Raw genomic sequence first — 22471 nt, forward strand, 5'->3', positions numbered from 1 at the left:
GGGACTAGCACCCATGTCTCCGATTCAGACACTAGGCTTTTAACTGCTGGGCTCTTCCTGACTGTGCCGACCCACCGTTCTCACTGGGACCACCAGCCCTTATGGGGACAGTCAAGGCCACTCATGTTTCAGCCCTTCCATTCTACTTCAATATGGGCTCTTGCTGTGGCCTATTTTGAGCAATCTATATGTGCTTGTACCAGCCCTCTCTGACCCCCAGGCCTTCACAGGAGCTGTTCTATCACCCTGGGATGCCCTTCTGTCCTCTACTTATTCCCTGACATCGTGCGCACCTCCCCCTCTGTCACCTGGTCTTCCTGATGCTCAGTAAATATTTGCTAAACTGTTGATGTCCAAAGTGTTTTGTCTATGCCTTTGTATTAGGAATTTTTGCTTTATGGTACAATGGCTGTGTGTGTGCGTGTGTGTCTGTGTGTCCATGTGAGTTTGTGTGTACACTTCTGTACGTGTACATGTCCGTGTCTCTGTGTGCATGTGTGTGTGTGTGTCTGTGCATGTTTCTCTGTGTGTACATGCCTGTGTCTATGTGTATGTTATGTGTACATGTATGGCTGTATGTGTAGACCATGTCTGTGTGTATTTGTATGTGTGTCTGGTTCCTTCCAACTGTGTCTGATCCATCCCTGTGTACCCAGCACAGGATTACAGTGTAGGCATCCAGTAAATGCTTGCTACTATATAAAGCTCCTATAAACATTCATATAAAAAGACGTTGTTTGGACATATATTCTCATTTTCTAGGGTAAGTGTAGAACTGCTGGGGCATAGGGTAGGTGCATAGTAGGTTTTATAAGGAATTCCCAGACCTTCTTCCAAAGTGGTCCCACACTTTTACATTCTCACCAACAATGTAGGAGAATTCCAGTTGCTCCACATTCTTGCTAACCCATGGTTTTGTCAGACTTTTAAATTTAACCATTCTAGAGGGTGTGTGGTAGTATCTCATTATGCTTTTAATTGGCATTTCTCTGATAATGAAAAATGTTGAGTAACTTTTCATGTGCTAATTAACTATTTGTATACCTTTATTAGCAAAGTGTCAGTTCCAATCACTGGCCCATTTAAAACTGGGTTATTTGACATGAAAGGATGCTCAACATCACTAATCATTAGAGAAATGCAAATCAAAACTACAATGAGGTATCACCTCACACCGGTCAGAATGGCCATCATCAAAAAGTCTACAAATAATAAATGCTGGAGAGGGTGTGGAGAAAAGGGAACCCTCTTGCACTGTTGGTGGGAATGTAAATTGATACAGCCACTATGGAGAACAGTATGGAGGTTCCTTAAAAAACTAAAAATAGAACTACCATATGACCCAGCAGTCCCACTACTGGCATATACCCTGAGAAAACCATAATTCGAAAAGAGTGATGTACCACAATGTTCATCGCAGCACTATTTACAATAGCCAGGACACGGAAGCAACCTAAGTGCCCATCGACAGATGAATGGGTAAAGAAGATGTGGCACATGTATACAATGGAATATTACTCAGCCATAAAAAGAAATGAAATTGAGTTATTTGTAGTGACGTGGATGGACCTAGAATCTGTCATACAGAGTGAAGTAAGTCAGAAAGGGAAAAACAAATACCGTATGCTAACACATATATATGGAATCTAAAAAAAAAAAGGTTCTGATGAACCTAGGGGCAGGACAGGAATAAAGGTACAGACATAGAGAATGGACTTGAGGACGGGGGGAGGGGGAAGGGGAAGCTGGGACGAAGTGAGAGAGTAGCATTGACATATATACACTACCAAATGTAAAATAGATAGCTAGTGGGAAGCAACTGCATCTCACAGGGAGATCAGCTCGGTGCTTTGTGACCACCTAGAGGGGTGAGATAGGGAGTGTGGGAGGGAGACGCACGAAGGAGGGGATAGGGGGATATATGTATACATATAGCTGATTCATTTTGTTTACAGCAGAAACTGACACAGCACTGTAAAGCAATTATACTCCAATAAAGGTGTTAAAAAGAAAACGGAGTTATTTGCCATCTTACTATTGCATTATAAGAGTGCTTCATGTTTTCAGTATACATGTTGCAAGTATTTTCTTTCAGTCTGGGACTTGTCTTTTTACTGTTGAGAAAATGGTATCTTTTGAAGAGAAGAAGTTTTTCATTTTGAGAAAGCCCAATTTATCAGTTTTTTTCATGATTCTTGTTTTTTGGTGTTCAGTATAAAAATGTCATTTACCCTAAGGTCACTAAAAATTTTTTTGCTATGTTTTTTTCTAGAAGATTTATCATTTTGCTTTTGAATTTAGGTTTATGATCCATTTTGAGTTCATTTTTGTGAATGGTGTGAGGTAAGGATTGAGGTCCATTTTCTCCCTAAATCCACCAGTTCTAGAATCCTTTGTAGAAAAGATTGTCCTTTGTCATTAAATTACTTTCATACCCTTAGTTGAAAATCAATTGATCATATGCATGTACATTTCTGGACTCTACTCTGTTCTATTTAACATATACATCTAGATGATACCACACTCTGTTGATCACTGTATTTTTTTAAATTAATTAATTAATTTATTTTTGGCTGTGTTCGGTCTTCGTTGCTGCGCCCGGGCTTTCTCTAGTTGCAGTGAGCAGGGGCTACGCTTTGTTGCGGTGCGCATGCTTCTCATTGTGGTGGCTTCTCTTGTTGCGGAGCGTGGGCTCTAAGTGCACGGGCTTCAGTAGTTGTGGCACGTGGGCTCAATAGTTGTGGTGCATGGGTTTAGTTGCTCCGCAGTATGTGGGATCTTCCCGGACCAGGGCTCGAACCTGTGTCCCCTGTACTGGCAGGCAGATTCTTAACCACTGCGCCACCAGGGAAGTCCCAGATCACTGTGTTTTTGTAGTAGCCTTAAAATCAGATAGTGTAAATCCTCCAACTTTCTTCTACTTTTGTAAAACTGTCTTAGCTATTATAGGGCCTTTCCACTTCATCATAAATTTTAGAATCAGCTTGTCAGCCACTACAAAAGGCTTGCTAAACTTTTGATTGGAATTAGAATTTTATTTTAATTGATTTGAATTGCATTGAATATGTACGTCAATGTGGCAGAATTGATATCTTCACAATATTGAGTCCTCCAATCCATGAACATGAGATCTCTCTTCACTTATCTAAGACTTCTTTCACTTCTGTTTAGCTATACTCACTAGATTTTAATGTACACGTCTTCCACATATTTTGTTAAATTTATTATTTGATATTTTATGTGTGTAGATGCCTTTGCAAGTGGTATTTTTAAATACTTCACTTTCCAGTTGTTCATTGCTAATATATAGGAATATTTAAGAGTATAGAATAGAGAATAATATAGAATAGCTAAGCTCTGTTAACATGGGTATAGGATAGACTTTACTCTAGGGCTGGTTTAGCTCTACTCATAAATTATAACTTTTCTGGGGTCTCCACCGAATGTCCTATGTGTTCAACAAGGTCTCCCTGCCTGGTTTATTGAAATTCGAATGTTTTCTCTTTCTGTGTGAGCTTTGGACATTGTTCCGTATATAGCCCCCTGGAAGGTTATTTTAAGTTTGTTTGCACGCAAACTCACAAGCTTAAATAAGGGGTTTTATCTCTATTCTAAATTGGCTGTATCTGCTCACTTAACCCTGGTCAGGGAGACATGGCATTTTTATTTGTGTGTTTTAAATTAATTTTTGGCATTGTGAAGATGGCCCTAACCCACCTCTAAATAAAGTAACCCGAAGCGGGCATTTTAACGAGAGTTAGTGTGGGTTTAAAATGTTAATTATTGATGTAAATAAAGTAAATCTTCCTTTGGGTTCAGTTTTTAAAGCCATCAGTAACTCAGTAAAGATTCTTAATAGTGAAAGTGGCAAACAGGTGAAAGGGGAGTCCATGAATTCATTCACCTTTGCCCTCAAGTAATTAAGATCCCAAAGTGGTCAGAGGTTCTTTGACTGAATGAAGTGTTCTCAGGTCTCTGAAACTCAGGGAGCTGAAGAGAATTCTACAAAATGCCAGGCCTCGGTGTCAAGAGACAGCTACAGAAAACAGAACCACCTCTTCATCTGAAAATCTGTTATAGGTGGTGTATGGGGTAGGTTGTTTAATGGCTACAAATTCCTCCCATCTCTTTGTAATGTGTCTTTGCTGCTCTTGCCATCCAAAGGCAGAGTCTTGTTTCTCCATCCCTTAAAGCTAGGTGGGGCCATGTGACTTGTTTTGGCCAATGGGACATTAGCAAACACGAAGCACTTGTACATTGGGGTTTCCCCTGTTTTGCTGCCTGGAGACCATCACTTAAAGAAACATGGATTAACACTGAGCATGAGAAACCACATAGAGAGGCCTAGCTCACAACCAGCACCAACTGTCAGACGTGTGAGTGATGCCATCTTAGACCCACCAGCCTCAATCAAATTGTCAGACAAATGCAGACACGTGAGCATCTCCAAGTGAGAGCAGCAGAAGAACCACAAGCTGAGCCCAGTTCTAGTTGATGACCCATAGTCTTGTGAACAGATCAAATGGCTGTTGTTTTAAGTGACCATTTGTGATGGTTTGCAAGGTATCAGTAGATAACTAACATAATACGTTGTCGCAAACCCAAGTATCCATTTGTGGCTAGACCTGCGGAAAATAGCGTTAAAGAAAAATCTCAGGCGTGAGATGTGACCACTGAATGTTATTCTTGCTAGCGAGGCCGAGCTGTTGGACAGGTTGGGTAGAAGTCAAATAGAATGGTTTAAAAGGAAGTACAAATAGGAGCTTCTATTCAATTTAAGCCTAAATTTGGCATTAAAAATTAGCAATTGGTTCTTGGCTGGGGTCATAACGTAAATTTGAGTTTCCTAATTAATCTTTCTCATTGGAAAGTTTTTAAGAGGTACAGGGGATTCCCTGGTGGTCCAGTGGTTAGGACTAGGTGCTTTCACTGCCGAGTTTGATCCGAGTTTCACTGGGTTTGATCCCTGGAGGGGGAACTAAGATCCCGCAAGCCTCGCCCGTTTGGCCAAAAAAAAAAAGGTACAAAGAGTCAGACCAAATATATGCCTCTGGTCACCTGAGTTTTACAGTTGTCTCATCTGATTGGTCACCGGCTGGTGCACATCATAGGAAAATTTGGTCTTTTGTATGCCTGGCTCCAGTTTCTTATTTTGTATTAGCTTTCAGTGGCCTGCACCCATTGCTTTTTCTTTTATCACTGTTCTTCCACCAGGAGAATCCAGCCTTCTTTTTTTTTTTTTGCGGTACGCGGGCCTCTCACTGTTGTGGCCTCTCCCGTTGCGGAGCACAGGCTCCGGGCGCGCAGGCTCAGCGGCCATGGCTCACGGGCCCAGCCGCTCCGCGGCACGTGGGATCTTCCAGGACCGGGGCACGAACCCGTGTCCCCTGCATCAGCAGGCAGACTCTCAACCACTGCGCCACCAGGGAAGCCCCAGCATTCTTGTATCTTGGGAATTGTAAGTGTTGGTCATCTTGGGTGACTTCTGAAGCCATAATAGGGAGACCCACAGTGCCCATGGCGTCAATGCTCACACACCACACACCTTGGATACTGAGGTGCACATGCTTTCGGCAGTGACCAAACTTGGTCCCCTACTCACACACCCAGAGGTGAGGGCACCCAGACAGGTTCAGAGCTGGAAGGGAGGATAAGAATCTATTCTTTAAGAATCGAGAGCTCAGGGGATCCTTGAGGGCTCTCAGGGCAGGGTATGGCCAAGCCCATGTGTGCATACTCCCCGGCTCTCTCTGGGGTGTGCGCAGTGCTGTGCTGGGACTAACTCCACCCGGTTCATGAGAGCCAATGTTGACATTTTCAGGAATTTTGCAAGCCATTTGCTAAACACAGCCACTATTAAACATTAAATTATGTCAACTTACAACTAAATTATATTAAAACAAAGGTAACAAATACTCAAAAATCGTCACTTCCTAAATTATCTTTCTACATTTCACTATTATCTGTGTTCTGGAGGCTATGTATAGATATTGTATTTGTATAGTAGAAATAATGGTTGTTCATGGGCATTTCTTCCCAACTCCATGGGCAGGGACATCGTGGTAGCTTGAAATCAGCCACAGTGGGAGTATTTATACTATGGGCATCGGCAAATGCTACAGATCAGAGCTTTTATTTCTTCCTTCAGGGAAGCAGTTGTTCAACATTTACCAGCACACCACGAGTGTGCATGGCCTTGTGTTCAAGTGCAGGTTTATGTAGAAGGGAGCTCTCTCGCCCTGTTTCGGTGTTGAGCCGTTTCATACCAGTTATACATCTATGAAGTGCGTGGCACCCCCTAGATGTAGAGCATTTGTGCAGTGCACAGCATGACCTGTGCAATGGTCACGGTGGTCCTGACTCTTTGTTATATGTTGTCACAGTAATATGTTTAAAGTATATGAGGGAGTTCCCTGGCGGCCTAGTGGTTAGGATTCTGGGCTTTCACTGCTGGACCCAGATTCAATAGCTGGTCAGGGAACTGAGATCCTGCAAGCCATGCAGCGCAGCCCCCCCAAAAAAGGTTAAAAAAAATAAAATGAAATCCCGACTCCTGCACAATCCTTTGTGGTTTCCCTGGATCCAACCTTAACAGTTGTAAGCAGTACTCCCTGTAATAAATTCTACTCAAGTTACCCATTTTGGGTATACTCTTCATTTCCTGCTGGGACCCTGACCAATTCAATAATTAGAATGAGCAGTGTCACCCAGAAAGAGACAAACAAAACTGTATTCTGGGATTAGGTTTCCACCACAGGGAAACCCACACAGAGAGAACCACCTTGATGGGGCACAGGTGAGACGAGGCCTATGGAAATTTCACAGTTGCTCAAATTGTTACCTAGTCCAAGCTCGCTCTGCTTGCCGCACAACAGGCCAATACGTCAGAGACGAGATATTGAGGCAAGGAATACAACTTTATTTGGAAAGCCAGGAGACTGAGAAGATGGTGGACTAGGGCCCCCCCCAAAACCCAACTTATCAGGGTCTGGATGAGGCAAGAGATAGATGGGCTCCAGGAGAGACATTTACAGCTGGCCTCTTGTTCACACTTCCTGGGGTGAGAAGAAGATGGGCTCCAGGCCGGACATTCATTCCCAGCCCCCTGTTTACATTTCCTGAAGCAAGAGACAAAGGGGCTCCAGGACTACATATTTATGATGGGACCCCTGTCTATATTTCGAGATCTGCACCTCAATATAAAAACCAGCAACAGAAATAGGGTAAATAACTAGACATTGGACATTTTTATTGCAGGGACAGAGTGGGACTAAACCCTGTTAAAAGATCAAGAGGGGCTTCCCTGGTGGCGCAGTGGTTCAGAATCTGCCTGCCATTGCAGGGGACACGGGTTCGAGCCCTGGTCTGGGAAGATCCCACGTGCCGCGGAGCAACTAGGCCCGTGAGCCATAACTACTGAGCCTGCGCGTCTGGAGCCTGTGCTCTGCAACAAGAGAGGCCGCGACAGTGAGAGGCCCGCGCACCACGATGAGGAGTGGCCCCCGCTCGCCGCAACTAGAGAAAGCCCTCGCACAGAAACGAAGACCCAACACAGCCCAAAATAAATAAATAATAAATAAATTTTTAAAAACAAACAAACTAATTTGACTTATTAAAAAAAAAAGAAAAAGATCAAGAGGTCATACATTTCCCATCCTTGGGGCAAGAGAAACATTGCACATGCGCAGAAGGGCTCCTGGGGGTCAAAAAGGAGGGGGCACCACCCCATAATATGTGATGCTAAGGCTGTCCACCGGCCTCTGGGCTGTAATCCATCTGGGAAAAAAGTTGTGCACACGTGTTGGGGAGGGTCCTAGAACAGGTCAGGTGTGGAAAAAGAAACCAGATAATTGGCCAGAGGTAAACAGAGACCCGGAAGAACTGCCCTCTGTAAGTGACTTAACCGCGTCTCTACTGCGCTCCTCCTCATTGGGGGGATGCCCACACCCTTTCTCTCTGGGTGTGCATCTCTGCCTTGCTTCTGTCTTAACTAAACAGTTTCTCTGTGTGCTCTCCCACCTGTTGTTGTGCTATGTCTCCAATAATAAACTTTGTACCTGTTTTTACAGTTTTTGCCTCGGTGAGATATGCATTTTTCACTGAGGGCAAGAGCCAGGGGGTGTGGTGGCTAGGATTCCTGGTTTCATCCAGGCAACCCAGGTTCAATTCCTGGGCAGGGAATTAAGATCTCGCTTCACACCACCACTCACAGCTGCCTTTCCAAGATCATGGATGCCAGTTTCTTTTATAGAATCAGAGAGGAAAGTAAAGTAAAAAGGCAGAATAGAGAGGGAGAGGCGGGGAGGAAGTAAAGTAAAAAGGGCCATCAGTCTTGCAAAACATCTCCTGGAATGGCCATCCTTGGGGAGGGGACGTGTTAATTTCTTCTTTCTTGCAGCCATTTACAGGCGGGTAGGGTTCCCTGAGGCAGGCCATTATGTATGATTATAATAACAAAAGCAAGGAAAAGCAAAGCCTAAAGTCAAAGAAACAGATCTAACTTGGAGCCAAAATTGGCTCTTCCCTGTTACAAGATTATCACTGGTGGTAATGGTGAAAGAAGTGCAGGTGGAGAGCAAGGTATTGGGAGTCGATGTGGGTGTGGTACTTTGTTACTATGGCAGCAGTGGTGCCGAGGTTGATTGTGGAGTCAGCTGGTTGCTACGGATGACCCTAGAGAGCAGACGTGGGGAAAAGGAAGATGAGACTGAAAGATGAGACTGTCCAAATGGAAATGTGATGGACACTCAGAGAGCTCCCTTAGCAGAGCGTCCCTTGTTTCCTGTAGTCACAGGGCACATACGGCTGAGGACGAAGCCCAAAGTCCGAGTGAAAGTGTTACAGAGTTGCACTGCCAGGTAAATGTTCAACCCTGCCACTTTGTGCTAAGGAAAAGGCGCTGGGGGAGAAGACAGTGTGACCCTCATACATGGGACAGAGTCCCCTTATAGGGGACTGCTTCTCCTCCAGACCCACAAGAGTGAATTTCCAACGTCGTCCAGAGAAGCACGGGGCTTGGTCCGGCATGGGCGTGCCACACACTGAGAGCGTTACAGGACCTCACCAGTCTGTACTGGCAGGAGTCCTGGAGCATGTGTGTGAACAGACTCTGTGCCGGTTATCCATTTATTGCCTCTCAGCTCCAGATCCACTCTTCGTTGCCCTGCTGGATCTTGCAAGCATTTTTCATCGTCTCCCTGGCACAATGTTAGGCTTTGCCAGTAGAGGGTGCTAAACGGACACTGCAGGAGGAAGGGCTTGTCTTCCAGCCCCAGGTATAGAGGTTGCTCCCTAGATCTGCTTGCTATTCTCTTATCTTTTAAAGTTCTCTTCACCCTTCTTTACCCGTTAGTAACCCATCCCCTCTTAATCGTCATCCCCTGTTACTAGTTAATGATTCTTTCTTTTTTTTTTTTTTTGTCACGCCGAGGGATCTTACTTCCCTGAGGACTGAACCCAGTGCCCCCTGCAGTGGAAGCACGGAGTCCTCACCCTCTGACCACTGGGCCGCCAGGGATTCATTAATGATTCTTTATATTAACTGGGTTCGATCCCTGGTCGGGGAACTAAGATCCCGCATGCCGCGTGACCAAAACACCCAAAAACCAAAACCAAAATACTTTCCCCTGGGCTTCCCTGGTGGCGCAGTGGTTGAGAGTCCGCCTGCCGATGCAGGGGACACGGGTTCATGCCCCGGTCCGGAAAGATCCCACATGCCGCGGAGCGGCTGGGCCCGTGAGCCATGGCCGCTGAGCCTGCACGTCCGGAGCCTGTGCTCCGCAACGGGAGAGGCCACAGCAGTGAGAGGCCCACGTACCGCAAAAAGAAAAAAAATACTTTCCCCTTTAAAATTGGTGCGTGTTCCCTGGTGGCACAGTGGTTGAGAGTCCGCCTGCCAATGCAGGGGACACGGGTTCGCGCCCCGGTCCGGGAAGATCCCACATGCAGCGGAGCGACTGGGCCCGTGAGCCATGGCCGCTGAGCCTGTGCGTCCGGAGCCTGTGCTCCATAACGGGAGAGGCCACAACAGTGAGAGGCCCGCGTACCGCAAAAAAAAACAACAAAAAAACCCCCAACTTTCCCCTTTAAACTTGGTGCGTGGTTCCTGATGCCTGCCTGGACCCTGGCTGATACAGATTCTAAGGGTGTGAGACCACATAGGACCAGGAGAAAGGCTTCATGGGGCCAAATTCTTTCACATGGGATATAGGATTGCAGGTGTGGGTTCAAGCATCTGGGAATATCATTATGAGCCTGCTAGGTTAGTGAGTTCCTATCTGGACTCAATGCTAGAACTTCTCCAGCGTATTGGAGAGAAACAGAGTCCCAAGTTTGGGGACCAGGGGAAGCTGGAAACAGTCCATCTTGTGCAGCCTCCTCAGTCACCTCCTTATCCTCTCCCGTGGGAAGGCATCAGAGGAGGGGACATCGAGAGCGCTGTGGTGGCAGAAGAACCTCTGAGGCAGAAGATGCTTATGGGAATGCTGGAAAAAGAGGATTTGGGAGCCGCCAGGTGGCGTCACTGGGTGTGCAGGACAACGTGGCCCCAATCACTGGAACAAGCCACAGAGCAAAAATGTCATCAGAGTGTTTTGACAGGTGGGGATCCATGGCAAAGCTAAATGACCGGGGGTCCCTAAAGGTGCAGGGAATTTTCTAGCTCTGACGGGAAGAGATCTTAGGTCACCATGACAGGGACTTCTTATCCAGTTCCCAGACTAAGCCAGTTCATACCTGGAACCCTGTGAATGAGCAAGGGGGCCGGGCCCGTTTGAGAAGGACCCTGCAGTGCAACCATGGGTGTAGGCGGTGAATCTTCCCCCAACACCAGAAAGACTGGTTGCGGGGGGTGGGGGGGGCGTGCATGTATCTGGAGGACTTGGGCGCTGGTCAAAGGGAAATAAATGCTCAGACCTTGAGAGGATTACTTGGATGATAGCTCTGGAGGGATGCCTATCGCCACCGTGAGCCAGGTGAGGGTGTAGACAGACTTCCGGCTCAAGTCCCTTTCCCAGTGGGCTCCACAGACCACAGACTCATCCTGTTATTTATGTCATCCTAGAATGTATAATAGGAGCAGGTAACTGGAAAAGCCCTCACGTAGGTTCCCTGACCCATGGAGTGAGGGCTGTTATGGTAAGAAAGACCGCATGGTGCTTCTGAAACTATTACCACGCCCACCAAGATGGTAAATCAGAAGCCATAATGCACCCGTGGGGGAATTTCTGAGATTCATGCCAACACCACAGCATGAGAGACACAGGGACCTTGGTGGCTATCGCATCTCGGTCTAGAGCATGACGACAGTTTCTGGCAGATGGAAGTGGCAACGATAATTGCAGCTACGGTTCTGGTTGTGGTTTCTTACAGATCTAGCAATTCGTTGTTCTGTATTCGTTGGCAGCGATAATCAGAAGCATTTATATTTCAGGGACAAGAGGACACCTTCACTTTCTGGCCTCATGTCTTGGTCAACTCTCCTGCCCTCTTGTCCCAGAGGGACCTTGATCGTCTGATTTTCTACAGAACATCACACTGGTCCACTTCCTTGATGGATTTCTGTTATTTAATCAGTGAACAGGGAGTCGCAGGCGCCCTTGATGATAACACACGTGTGCCACAGGGTGGAGGATAAACTGCGTCATCTCCTCCCCATCCCATCACACTGGTGTGAGTCCTAGGGGACTGTAGGTCTGGGGCGTGTCTCAATATTCCTCCTAAACTGAGAGACAATTTGCTGCACCTTGTGTGGCTCCCTTTACAGAAAAGATCAGTCCTTTAGGAGTTGGCTGGGGGGTGCAGCACATGTTGACATCCTACTCCTACTCATTCGTGAGGGAACCCATAAGATTGCCAGTTTTGAGTGGATCCTAGAGCAGGAAAGGGCTCTGATGCAGGTTCAGACTGGAAACCTAGCTGCTCTGAACCTCGGGTCATCTGACCCAAGAGACCCAATGTCCCTGGAAGTTTCTGTGACATAAAGAGATAATAGGATAATCATAGTGCAGAACCTTGGGGTTTTGGAGCAAAGGTATGTCTTCTTCTGCAAATAACTAACCTCCATCTGGGAAACAGCTCCTGGCTTATTACTGGGACCCAGTAAAGTTTGAATACCTGACCATGGGACACCAAGAGCGTTGTGACCTGAACTGCACACCACATACTGGGTGTAGTCAAGTTACCAAACCACGACGTTGGGCACGCACAGCACCATCTGCCATCCATGGAGAAGGTGTGTATGCGATCAGGGCACAGGTGGACGCCCCAGCAGGTGGCCCAGACACCCACGGCACCCGCTTCTCCTGCCTCTTCCCCACCCACACCTATGAGCTCATGGGGATTCCCTGGGATCTGTTTACAGAGGACAGAAAGCACAGACTAGGTGTATGGATGGAACTGCAGTGTGGGCTGGCGCCAGGCAGAAGTGGGTAGCTGCTGTGGTAGCACTGGCACATGTGGTCCTGAAAGAGTGATGTAGGAAATCCCTCAGGCGGCAAAACTTCAGGGGTCCACTTTGTGGGAGGGAGAGAGGTCCTCAGGTCCACTTCAGCATGGACCCCTGGTGAGCCATTTGATCAAGGACTTGATAAGAAGAAAGGTATCAAATGAAGACGGGGGGGGGATACGTGTGAGGTCCTCTGGGGATGGGCACAGAGTGTGAAGATGTTCACATCCCACACGAATGCCCACCAGAACCCATGCCCTGAGCATGGGTACCCTTGGTATCCTGTGGACAGTGTCAGGCGGCTTCTCTCCCATCAGTGCTCGCACACTGGGCCCATGTGCAAAGTGGCCATGTGGGCGGTGGAGGCTCCCCATAGTGACGACAGACGGGCTAATTCTCCCCAGGGTGACCTGGCTGTTGACTGTACTCAGTGCCCAAACCAACAGAGGCAGAGGCCAACTCTAAGCCTGTTATGGCGTCTTTCTACAGCAGGACTACCCAGGACACACCCCACCCTCGAGCAGACTGAGCTCTCTCCCCACAGTGTGGGTTCTGATTTGCCTTCCTCGTACTCAGTGCTTCTGTCAACCCTGCCATTTGGGAACTTAGAAGATGTCTGTTCTATTGCTACAGTATCCCATGAAGTATTGCTTCCAGCTAGAGGACATTATTTTAAGGCAAAGGAAGTGAGGCAATTAACTCCCATCCATGGAGCTCACTGATCTTCCAGGTGCCCCACTACACAGAGACAGTTGACTTATCGGAAGGGTGGAATGGCCGTGATGGTTGATGAGGGCACTGGGTGAGAGAAGGCACCCTGCCACCCAACAGGAGATGCTGTATGTCTTGAACCAGTGGCCAGTCTATCGTGTCACCTCTCCCAGAGCCAGAATGCAGGGGTCCATGAATCAGGGGAGGAGAAGGGAGCGTCCCCTCCCACTAGTACACCTGACAACCCGCTTAAAGAAGTTTTGCTCCTGGTCTCTGTGACCTTGGGCTTGGTGTGGGTGAGGAACCCCATCAGAGCTCTAATCAGTCGGAAGCCAGGACTGCCCCCATTTTGTGCTCCTTGAGCTGCTGAAACAACAGGCAGAGACGAGGGCCACTCTGCTGATGGCCAGAGGGAACCTCACCACCAGAGGGAGGCTGGGTTGCTGGATCAAGGAAGACTATGTTTGGAAGCCAAGGGACGCGTTGGCGGTAATATCTCCTTGGCCGGTGGCCCTGTTCAGCAGAAAGTGGCCAAGAGCCAATAAGGACAAGACCACTGAACACTTACTTCCCTTAAGAATGAAGATTTGTGTCACACCAATTGTCCCGAGGAGGTGTTGGCAGGTGGTAAGAGAACGTAGAATGGGTGGTAGGAGAGGGCAGCTCTGATCACCACCAGCTACACAGTCAGGACCTTTTCATCTTCGTTATATGCTGTTTTTCCCCATCTTCCTCTCACTGTGGTACATGAAGAACTGGTTGTCTAATGCTGTGGGTGTGTGACCCATTATCGTTAGCACAATATGGTAACGGATGGGAGTTGTGTCTTCTGTATTGAGGACTCTGATTTTCATGTGGACAAAGGAAAGGGGTGACTGTGCTGGACACTTTCTGTTTCCTTCTTCAAATTCACTCTCTCAGCTTCTTCTCCTGCCCTGTGCTGTGGGGACTGTCAATGGGATCTCCTGCCTTCCAGCTGGGTTCAGTCAATGGGGAGACCCAACAGGAGACCAGAGGGCGGACACTGAGTGAGGTTGGGGTATTAATTCCCCAGCTCCCTCCCCGTAGTGTCGCTGTGGGCTGGATGGGTTTTCAGCCTGGGAGCAGAGATCCTGTCAGGCAGCGTTCTCTAAACACCACCCCCTCCAGATTCTAGTAATGGTCATGACTTCTCAGTGTTTCAGGCCTAGGATGATAACAGCCCCAATGCTATCAGCCTCAGGAAACTGTGCAAAGCCTCTTGTTTCCCTGCTTCACACAAACTCTTAAGTTATTCAAGTGGGGTGAGCCCGCTGTTGGTGCTGAGGCCCTGGCTACTGGGATAGAAGCCTCATTGGTGCACCTTCGCCTCCCAAGTCATGGCGATGCCCAAATACTTTTACTTGCAGCAACCTGAAGACTCTGCCGCCACCCAGTGGGGTCCAATGGGGATGTGGACCAGATCAGTAAAGGACAGCCTGAGATGGTGAATCTGTCACCGGATTCCTCTCCTCCCTCATGCCAGCTCTCTGGGAGCCCTCCCCTCCCCTCACGTAGGGAAACCCCAGCATTTGGGGGAAAGGACAGTGTCTTTATTTTCACACACACGGGGCCACTGCTTGAATGTCCACCCTCCCGCAGGGCAAGTTCAGCTGCTCCGAGGCCCTGTCATCAGGTCATACAGTACGTGGGGTGGGTGTGGGTGCTAACTCGTGTAGAGGACTGGGAAATAATTCAGTGTCCAAGGTTGTTTAGTTATGAGGTCAGAGGGAGGGTTTGGGCTAGGGGGTCAGCAAGGGCTAAGAATCATGGGGAAATGGGGTCAGCAGGGAGGGCGCCCCACACCAAAGGGCTAGGGATAGTCCCAGCCCTGCCACCCAAGCCAGGTAGGGGGCAGGGGCAGCTCCATCTGGCACTAGGGTAGGGGCAGCTCTATCTGGCACCATAACCTCATTATGGTCCTCAATCACAGAAAAGACCCCAATATTCTGGGTACCGTTCAATAAGGAGCTGGAAGGTTGGGCCATGCAGCCCTGGATGCCCACTGGGGAGCTCAGCCCACCTGGAGAGTGAATATGAGTCAGAGAGGGCTCAGGTTTCCTCAGCTTAAATTCCTAAACCCTAGGAGTCCTAGACCCTCCCCCCCTCAGACCAAGAGACCAGGCTCTTAGGCCCCTCCTCCCTCCGACCTAGAAAATCTGGGTCCCCAGCCCCCTCCACCCTCAAACGCATAAGCCAGGGTCTCAAGCACCCTCCCGCCTCAGGACCAGTGAATTGAGGCCCCCAGCCCCTTCATCCCTGGGACCTGACCTTCAGCACTCACCTCCCCTGAGAGCAATGTGACCCTGGTAACAGTGACTCATGCCCTTAGGACACGTCACAGTACCAGAGTTTTGTGTGCAGGATCCAAAGGACAGACAGGTGGGACATTGCAGGTCTCCTGGGGCAGGGACAGCTGGGGAGCAGAGAGAAAGTTGGGGGCGCACAGCTCTGCTCTTAGCTCTTAGCCACCCTCCTTGAGCCCCACAGTGTATCTCTGGGGCCCCATCTCTCCCCACCCCCGGTCCCACCCAGCCCGCTGGGGTCCCACACCTGGACGAGGGAGGGAGTTCAACAGGACACTGCTGCTGGCAGCCGAGTTGCACCTGTCGGAAGTGCAGAACCGGGCAAAGGAGGCGACGAGCACTCCGGGCGGCCCCGAGTGTATGGAGATAGCCTGGGAATCCGGTGTCCTGGCCTTGCTGCAGCCTTTGCTCCCCACCAGGAGCGATCTGGGTCCTGAGGGGTGACAGAGTGAAAGCTGGGTGGGGGGAGGGGAGACTCGGAAGGGGGCAGAGCCAGGGGTTCCTCGGTGCACAGCAGGCAGAGGTGGGATGCGGGTCCTCTGAGGACAGGAGCACAGGTCCCGGTGAGTGCACGGGGAAGACCGGGGCCAGAGCCTGGGTCCTCCCCCAGCTCTGCCACCTCTCAGTTCTCGCTCAAATGTCACCTTCTCACTAGAGCTCCTCAGAGAGCAAATTACCACCTTTACCTCACTCTCCTGATCTCCTTTCCCTGCTGGATTTCTTTCCATAGCTCTTACCTCCATAGGTGTATCTTACTCTTTTTTTTTTTTTTTTTTTGGCTTCCCCACTGGCACATAAAGTGGCAAGAAGGCAGATGCGATGGGATCTACAGCACCTAAAACAGTGCCTGGCACACAACGGGCAGCTCATTAGACCTTGAATGCAGTCACTGAGGTTACTCTGTGCCAGCTCTCTCAGCCCTTTGCCTGGACTACCGGATACAGCCTAGCGACCACGCAGCAGGGTAGGTACTACGATTGCCATCACCTCGGCCCCAGGTTTCAGAAGGGGAAACCAGGGCGCAGAAAGAGGGAGAATTGGGTTTGGAACTGCAAGCGTGAGGGGAACCTGGCAGGAGATTCAGGGCACAGAATCCAGGGCAGCGAGACGCAGGACCCCGTGCGGGGGTCTTGCCCTCTTGGGCAGCCCACACACCTACATCTATGAGCAGAAGCGTCTCCTGACACACCTCCCCACGATTACACAGCTGCTCCGTATTCGTGGACCACGTGACGGGTTTCTGAGCCAGGTCTTGAGAAATCCGAAGCATGTTCCCCCGATGACAGGTGAGCATAGCTGCGGAGAAAGAATGACCAGGGTCTGGGTGATTCAGGGGCCTGCCTGGTCCTGCGCTTGGGAAGATGATCGCGTTCTTGACTCACCCTCCAAGCCTTCTAGCCGCTGGGTGCCTCCGCCTCAGATTAGCAGGGACACAGGAAGTCCGAGTCCCACCCCCAGTTTTTCCCCTGTTCTTGCTGGAATATCGCGGGGGCTTTTCCCAACCCCCCTTGGGGACGGCTTCTCCTCCCTTTGGGTGTGAGAGAGATGGATGGCTCTTCCTTAGCATGAGCCAATCTCTACTTCCCTCTCTGGGCCTCAGGGTCCTTATTGGAAAATAAGGAGGGCAGCCTGACACCGCAGATTTCTTTTAACTGAGAAACCCTATGTTCCAAACAAAAATACTCAGACGCTTCGCGCGCCCTGAACACTTAACTGAGGTGCCCGGCTGCCATGACTACTTTCCAGGGATTAACCCGTTTAAGCCTCCCGAGGAGTTGCCTCGCCTGGATTGGCTCATTTCCTCCTGTCCCCTGGCCCCGCCCCGCACCAAGCAGGTGGTGTTACCCTCGTCATCCCCATTTCCTTTTCTTTTCTTTTTTTAAATGTCTTTATTCCCCTTGATCACTCTGCTGGAGCCACACTGGCCTCTGGATTCTTCCTTGAGCACATGGCAGGCACATACCACCCCAGGGCCTTTGTATACTCTGCGACCCCTGACTGTCTGGGGTTATCTCCTCCTCCCTGAACTTGGCGAAAGAGGCTCAAAGAGGTGGTAATCCTCAAACGCTGGGTCAGCGGCAGAGCCCAGACAGAAACCCACGTCTTTCTGACTCACACGCTCAGCTCTTAAAGGCTGTGCTCTCCCTGACTGTGCGGCCCACTGCTCTCACTGGGACCACCATCCTATTCCTTAGCGGGAGAGTCAAGGCTGTTACAATCCCAGCCCTTTGGTTCTTCTTTAGTATGGGCTCCTGCGGTGGTCCATTTTGCACCCAGTCCTGGCACCCCGTCCTCTCCTTCCCCCACGCCTTCCAGGAGCTGTTCTATCTCCCTGAGATGCCCTTCTGTCCTCCACTTACTCCCTGACATCTCGCTGTACCCCATCTTCTCATGCCTGGCCTTGCCGATGCTCAATAGATATTTGCTAAACTACCGAACTGAACTTAACCAGGGAAGACAAATGCACCATCCAAGATCCGGCTCTGATGCTGAAAGCCAACAGAATATGGACATAGATTAGGGATATCCATTTGTGGCCTGATGGCTGTGTTTTATGTGACGTGTGTGGTTTGAGAGCGTACATATATGGGATGTGTGTAGATGTGTAGTGGGTATGTGGGGTGTGTGGGGTAGTATGGGAATGTGTGAAATGTATATGGTGTGTGTATGGTATGTGATGTGTGGTGTGTGTGTACAGTGATACAGTGTGTTGGTGAGGTATGTGGTATATGTTTGTTGCATGGGTGTGGCGTGGTGTGTGTCCCGTGTACCTGTGTTTTGTTTGTGTGTGCTGTCCGCGGCATGTGAAGTGTGGTCTGTGTGCTGGGTGTGGCATGTGCTATATGTAGTGTGTGAAGTCTGTGGTGTGTGCGGGATGTGTGAGGTTTAAGGAGGCCCGTGTGCGGTATGTGAGGTGTGGTGTGTACTTGGCACAGTGTGTGTTTGTGTCTCCTGAGTGTGTTGTGTGCGTTACGGTGTGTGGTGTGTGTGGCGTGTGTGGCGCACATCTGATCTGTTTCGGAAACGCCTTCTGAATTATGAATGTTACCTAGTCCCAGAGACGAAGGCCAGATAAGTAAACCAGCATTAATGAGAAGGAAAGATTCAGACTCTGTTCTCCTCTGCTCAACACCCTTCCACAGCTCCACTGCCCTCAGCAGAAAGGCCAGCCCCTCAGTCTGGCTGGGCAGACACCTGACCCACCACCAGGACACCCCGCCTACCTCTCGGCTCCCCCAACAATATCCATTCCCAAGACACAGCAGGGCATTTCCTGCCTCCTTGGCCTGGCACCCGCTGTTCCTTCCACCTGGAAAACTTGTGATCACCCACCACCCCCAGCTGCACCCCATCCTCTCGATGAGCCCCTCCTCAGGCAGAGCCAAGGGACCCCTCTTCAAATCAGCGGGCTGCCCCCACCTCCAAGCCTTTGTCCATGCTGTTTCCTCTGCCTGTTCGTGTCCTTTTCCTCTTCTGTGAATAAACTGCAGCTCATCTTTAAGACACGGCTCACAGGTCACTTCCTCTGTGACGCCCTCCCTGATTCGCCCCTCCCAGGACATCAGTATCATCCTTCTCTGAGGACCCCCCAGACCCACTTCCATGACAGCCCTGTGACCATCTGTGTCTGCGATGTCTCCCTTCTTGGTCCTGGAAGCCCTTTAGGGCAGGGCCAGGGTCTGAGTCCTCTGGGGTCTCCACAGACCTTGGAATCCTGTACAAACTCACGTCAGCAAACGCATCGTGGGTGCCCATCCTCAGCCAGCCCTTGTGCTGCCCGAGGCTGGAAGCCTGGTGTCAGTGACATCTAGGCTCTGTCCTCAAGGCTCCCAGTCCAGCCAGAGAGATCCAAACAAGAGGAACGTTTGCTGAACTCACTCAACTCTCTCCCTGAAGCTCGGACAGGGAAGACCCTTCTCCCACTTTCCTAAGACCCCACGCCCCACCTTGCCACGGCAGGTGCTTCACAGCAAGACGCTCTAGGCCACTCTCATCCACCGGTGTACGGTTTGGCTGGGTTTCCACAGGGAAGTGGGGACCCTCCCCGTGTCCCCGTCTGGCTTTTAATTTTCCTGTCACACCTGAAGCACCCTTGATATCCTCGCTGATCTTTTATCTCTGCAGCATGGCTGCTGGGGTGCTCCAGTACCATGGGTGGGGGATGGGTGAGGGTGGTCAAGGGGAAGGGGAAGACCCAGGGTTACCCAAGGTCAGGAGTGTGGAGAAGTAGAATTGGAAGCAGCAAGTCACTCCCAGCAAGGAAACCAGCCGGCACACCTGCACTCACTTCTGCAGCCAATGGACAGAGTGGCACGCGAGGCAGCCCACCTCTCTCCCCTCTGGCCTTCCTCCCTGCTCCCCTGCCCCTCTCCCACCTGGACAGGCCCAGCATCATTTAAAACACCCACCAGGGGCTTCCCTGGTGGCACAGTGGTTGAGAGTCCGCCTGCCGATGCAGGGGACACGGGTTCGTGCCCCGGTCCGGGAAGATCCCACATGCCGTGGAGCGGCTGGGCCCGTGAGCCATGGCCGCTGAGCCTGTGCGTCCGGAGCCTGTGCTCCGCAACGGGAGAGGCCACAACAGTGAGAGGCTCGTGTACCGCAAAAACGGAAACAAAAACAAATAAAACACCCACCAGTGGACTCCTGTCCTATAGATATGTCCCCTGGACCACGCACCCTCTGTCTCCCCTTAAGCTGGACACCTCTTACTGGCATCCTCACCTGAAGCGCCTACTGGGAGAATCCCTTACATCACATCCACCTGAGTGAGTAATAAATATCTGAATGACGTGGTGCTGGCTTTGGTGGGATGTGTTTGGATGTCCGCCTTTCACAGGGTCATCGTGGCCCGAGGCTGCGGCGCAGGGCATTTGGTCTTGTGGGTATGACACTCACCTTCAGAATCACAGGTCTCCTGCAGACTGATGGGCCCGATTTCCTGAGTCCCATTAAGCAGGTTGCAGCCTGCTTGGGACATGCACCCCTGGACTCTCAGATGGGTGGAGCGCTTCCCTGTGGAAAGTGAGAGGAGGGGAGAGAGGGAGACACTGCTGCTGGGACCATCCATCCCTCATGCGGGAGGCGCAGCTCTGGGAAGCCAGGCCCACCCTCCGGGTCCCAGACCTCCTCCGGGTCCCAGACCTCAGCTCCCTTTCCTCCCCAGAGACTCAGATCTCGGTCCGGCTTACCAGCACGGAGCAGAAGGTGCCCACTGTAGCAGTGCGTGCTCTCGGCGGGGCAGGTCAGCTCTGCTGCAGACCGGCAGCTTTGGGCAGACAAGCAGACTGGACACCGCACAGACCCCAGGGCTGGGGAGGGGACAGAGAAAGGGAGGCAGGACTGAGAAGGCTCTGAATTCAGACCGTGTGCCTTCCCTCCACCCCTCCCCCATTTTGCTGGTCCCCAAGAATCAATTCCCTAGTGTCCCCCAAATGTGCCCTCCTCGAGCTCTTCTCATGAAGGCCTGGGGTGCGGGGCATTTGGAACATGAGCTAGAGAGACAGCAAGGTTGAGGAGGGGACGTGAGATCTGGGAAGGGGCGTCCGGGACTGAGCGCAGGAGGTGGTACGAGTCGGGGAGCGGTGCCCGGGGAGGACCCAGTGGCTTCACCCACAAGTTCCACTAAACAGTCCAAGAAGACAAGACGCCCGTGTCCACAAAAGATGCCAAAGAGTAGAGAAACGCAGAACACAGCCCCAAACCCGATTTACGGTCTCAGACAGAAAAAGACAGTGGGAAGTCACAGGCCCGTTTCACTCAGGAGGAGGAAATGCCAGAACCCTGACTAGAACACGCGTGGACCAAATCCAGCGGGATGGAAAGAAGGAGCTGGTACCAGGTCAGGGCCAGAGCCAGAGTCGGAGGTGGGTGGTTGAACATGGGAAGAGCGGTCCAGTTTTCTGCTCCGGGACTGTTAGAAGGAGCTGTGCTGGGGAAGGGGGGCAGGGAGGGATTCTAAAGGAGCATCCCCAGGGTGCTCACCCCAACGCCTCAGCCCCGTGGCTTCCCTCCTCCCAAACACCCTCCTCCTCTCCCTCCGGCACCTGTGGGTGGGTGCGGGGCCCAGAGAGGGAGGCTGGTGAACAGGTGGTTGCACAAGTCCTCCCGGCACACCCGGGTGTAGGAGGCGATGGACAGGCCGGGGCCTGCCCTGTGCTGGGTGATGAGGTCCTCGTGATCAGCTGCCTGGGTGCAGCCCTTGATGAGCACCATGAACACGTAGGGTCCTGGACCAAGAGAGAGAGAGACGGGCCGGGGTGAGGTCATGACTAGAGGGCGGATGTGCCCCGTGCTCTGGGGTGAGAGGCTGCAGAGCAGGCCACTGGGTAGCCGAGGAGGCAACAGCTCCTTGTACTGGGGGGAGCAGGCTTTCGAGTTTGTACACAGAATATGCCCTAGGAGCGGGGGCGATAGGAGCGTCTCTGCACAGAAGAGAGTGGGAGTCGGGCGGGGGCCCACGGGCCCTCCTTACCGTTCTCCATCAGCATCAGAACCTCCTGGCAGCTCCAGCCTTCCTCACAGTGCTTCTGGCTAGCCGTCCACTGGAGGGGCAGTTCCGATGCATTCTTCACAGACATCAGTGTCGCCCAGTAGCAGGTCAGGGCCTGCACTCCTGAGATGGGAAGAGCCAATCAGTCTTAGCTCATCCTCCAGAGTCCCCTCCCGTCTGAGGTCCTCACTCACCGGGCACGGTGATGCCCAGGAGGGCCAGCAGCAGGAAAGGGCTCATGATCAGGGCAGCTGGAACCCTCACTCCTGCTCTCTCCTCCTTTTTATATCTCGCCTCACTCAAGGCAGTCCAGGAAAGGAGTGGGGAGGGGTGGGACTTGCTAAATGGGGCCTGGGCCTCCGTCTGAGTCTCAACACCTTAAAGGCAGCAGGGGTGGGGAAGGGTGGGGGCTGGAGGGTTGGCGAGTGAGGTCGAGGGGGAGTCTGCATCCTCCCTCCTTCCCCAGACCCAGGAGTCTGGGCCCCCAGTCCCTCCACA

At 51.0% G+C, this 22471-nt stretch overlaps 1 protein-coding gene across 1 annotated transcript; it reads right to left on the minus strand.

Moving 5' to 3' along the window:
* Nucleotides 1-14934: 14934 nt before the first annotated feature.
* On the minus strand, nt 14935-22213 carry CD177 (CD177 molecule; the record flags this gene model as incomplete). Its single annotated transcript, XM_082676790.1, has 9 exons — nt 14935-15197; nt 15459-15590; nt 15728-15913; nt 16636-16776; nt 20380-20496; nt 20652-20792; nt 21528-21710; nt 21956-22096; nt 22168-22213. The coding sequence occupies 9 exons, from the start codon at nt 22211-22213 to the stop codon at nt 14935-14937; spliced, it is 1350 nt and encodes a 449-aa protein (XP_082532916.1).
* Nucleotides 22214-22471: the final 258 nt, after the last annotated feature.

This window comes from Grampus griseus, assembly GCF_964374135.1.
Source record: "Grampus griseus genome assembly, chromosome: 19".
Classification (NCBI taxonomy): Eukaryota; Metazoa; Chordata; class Mammalia; order Artiodactyla; family Delphinidae; genus Grampus; species Grampus griseus.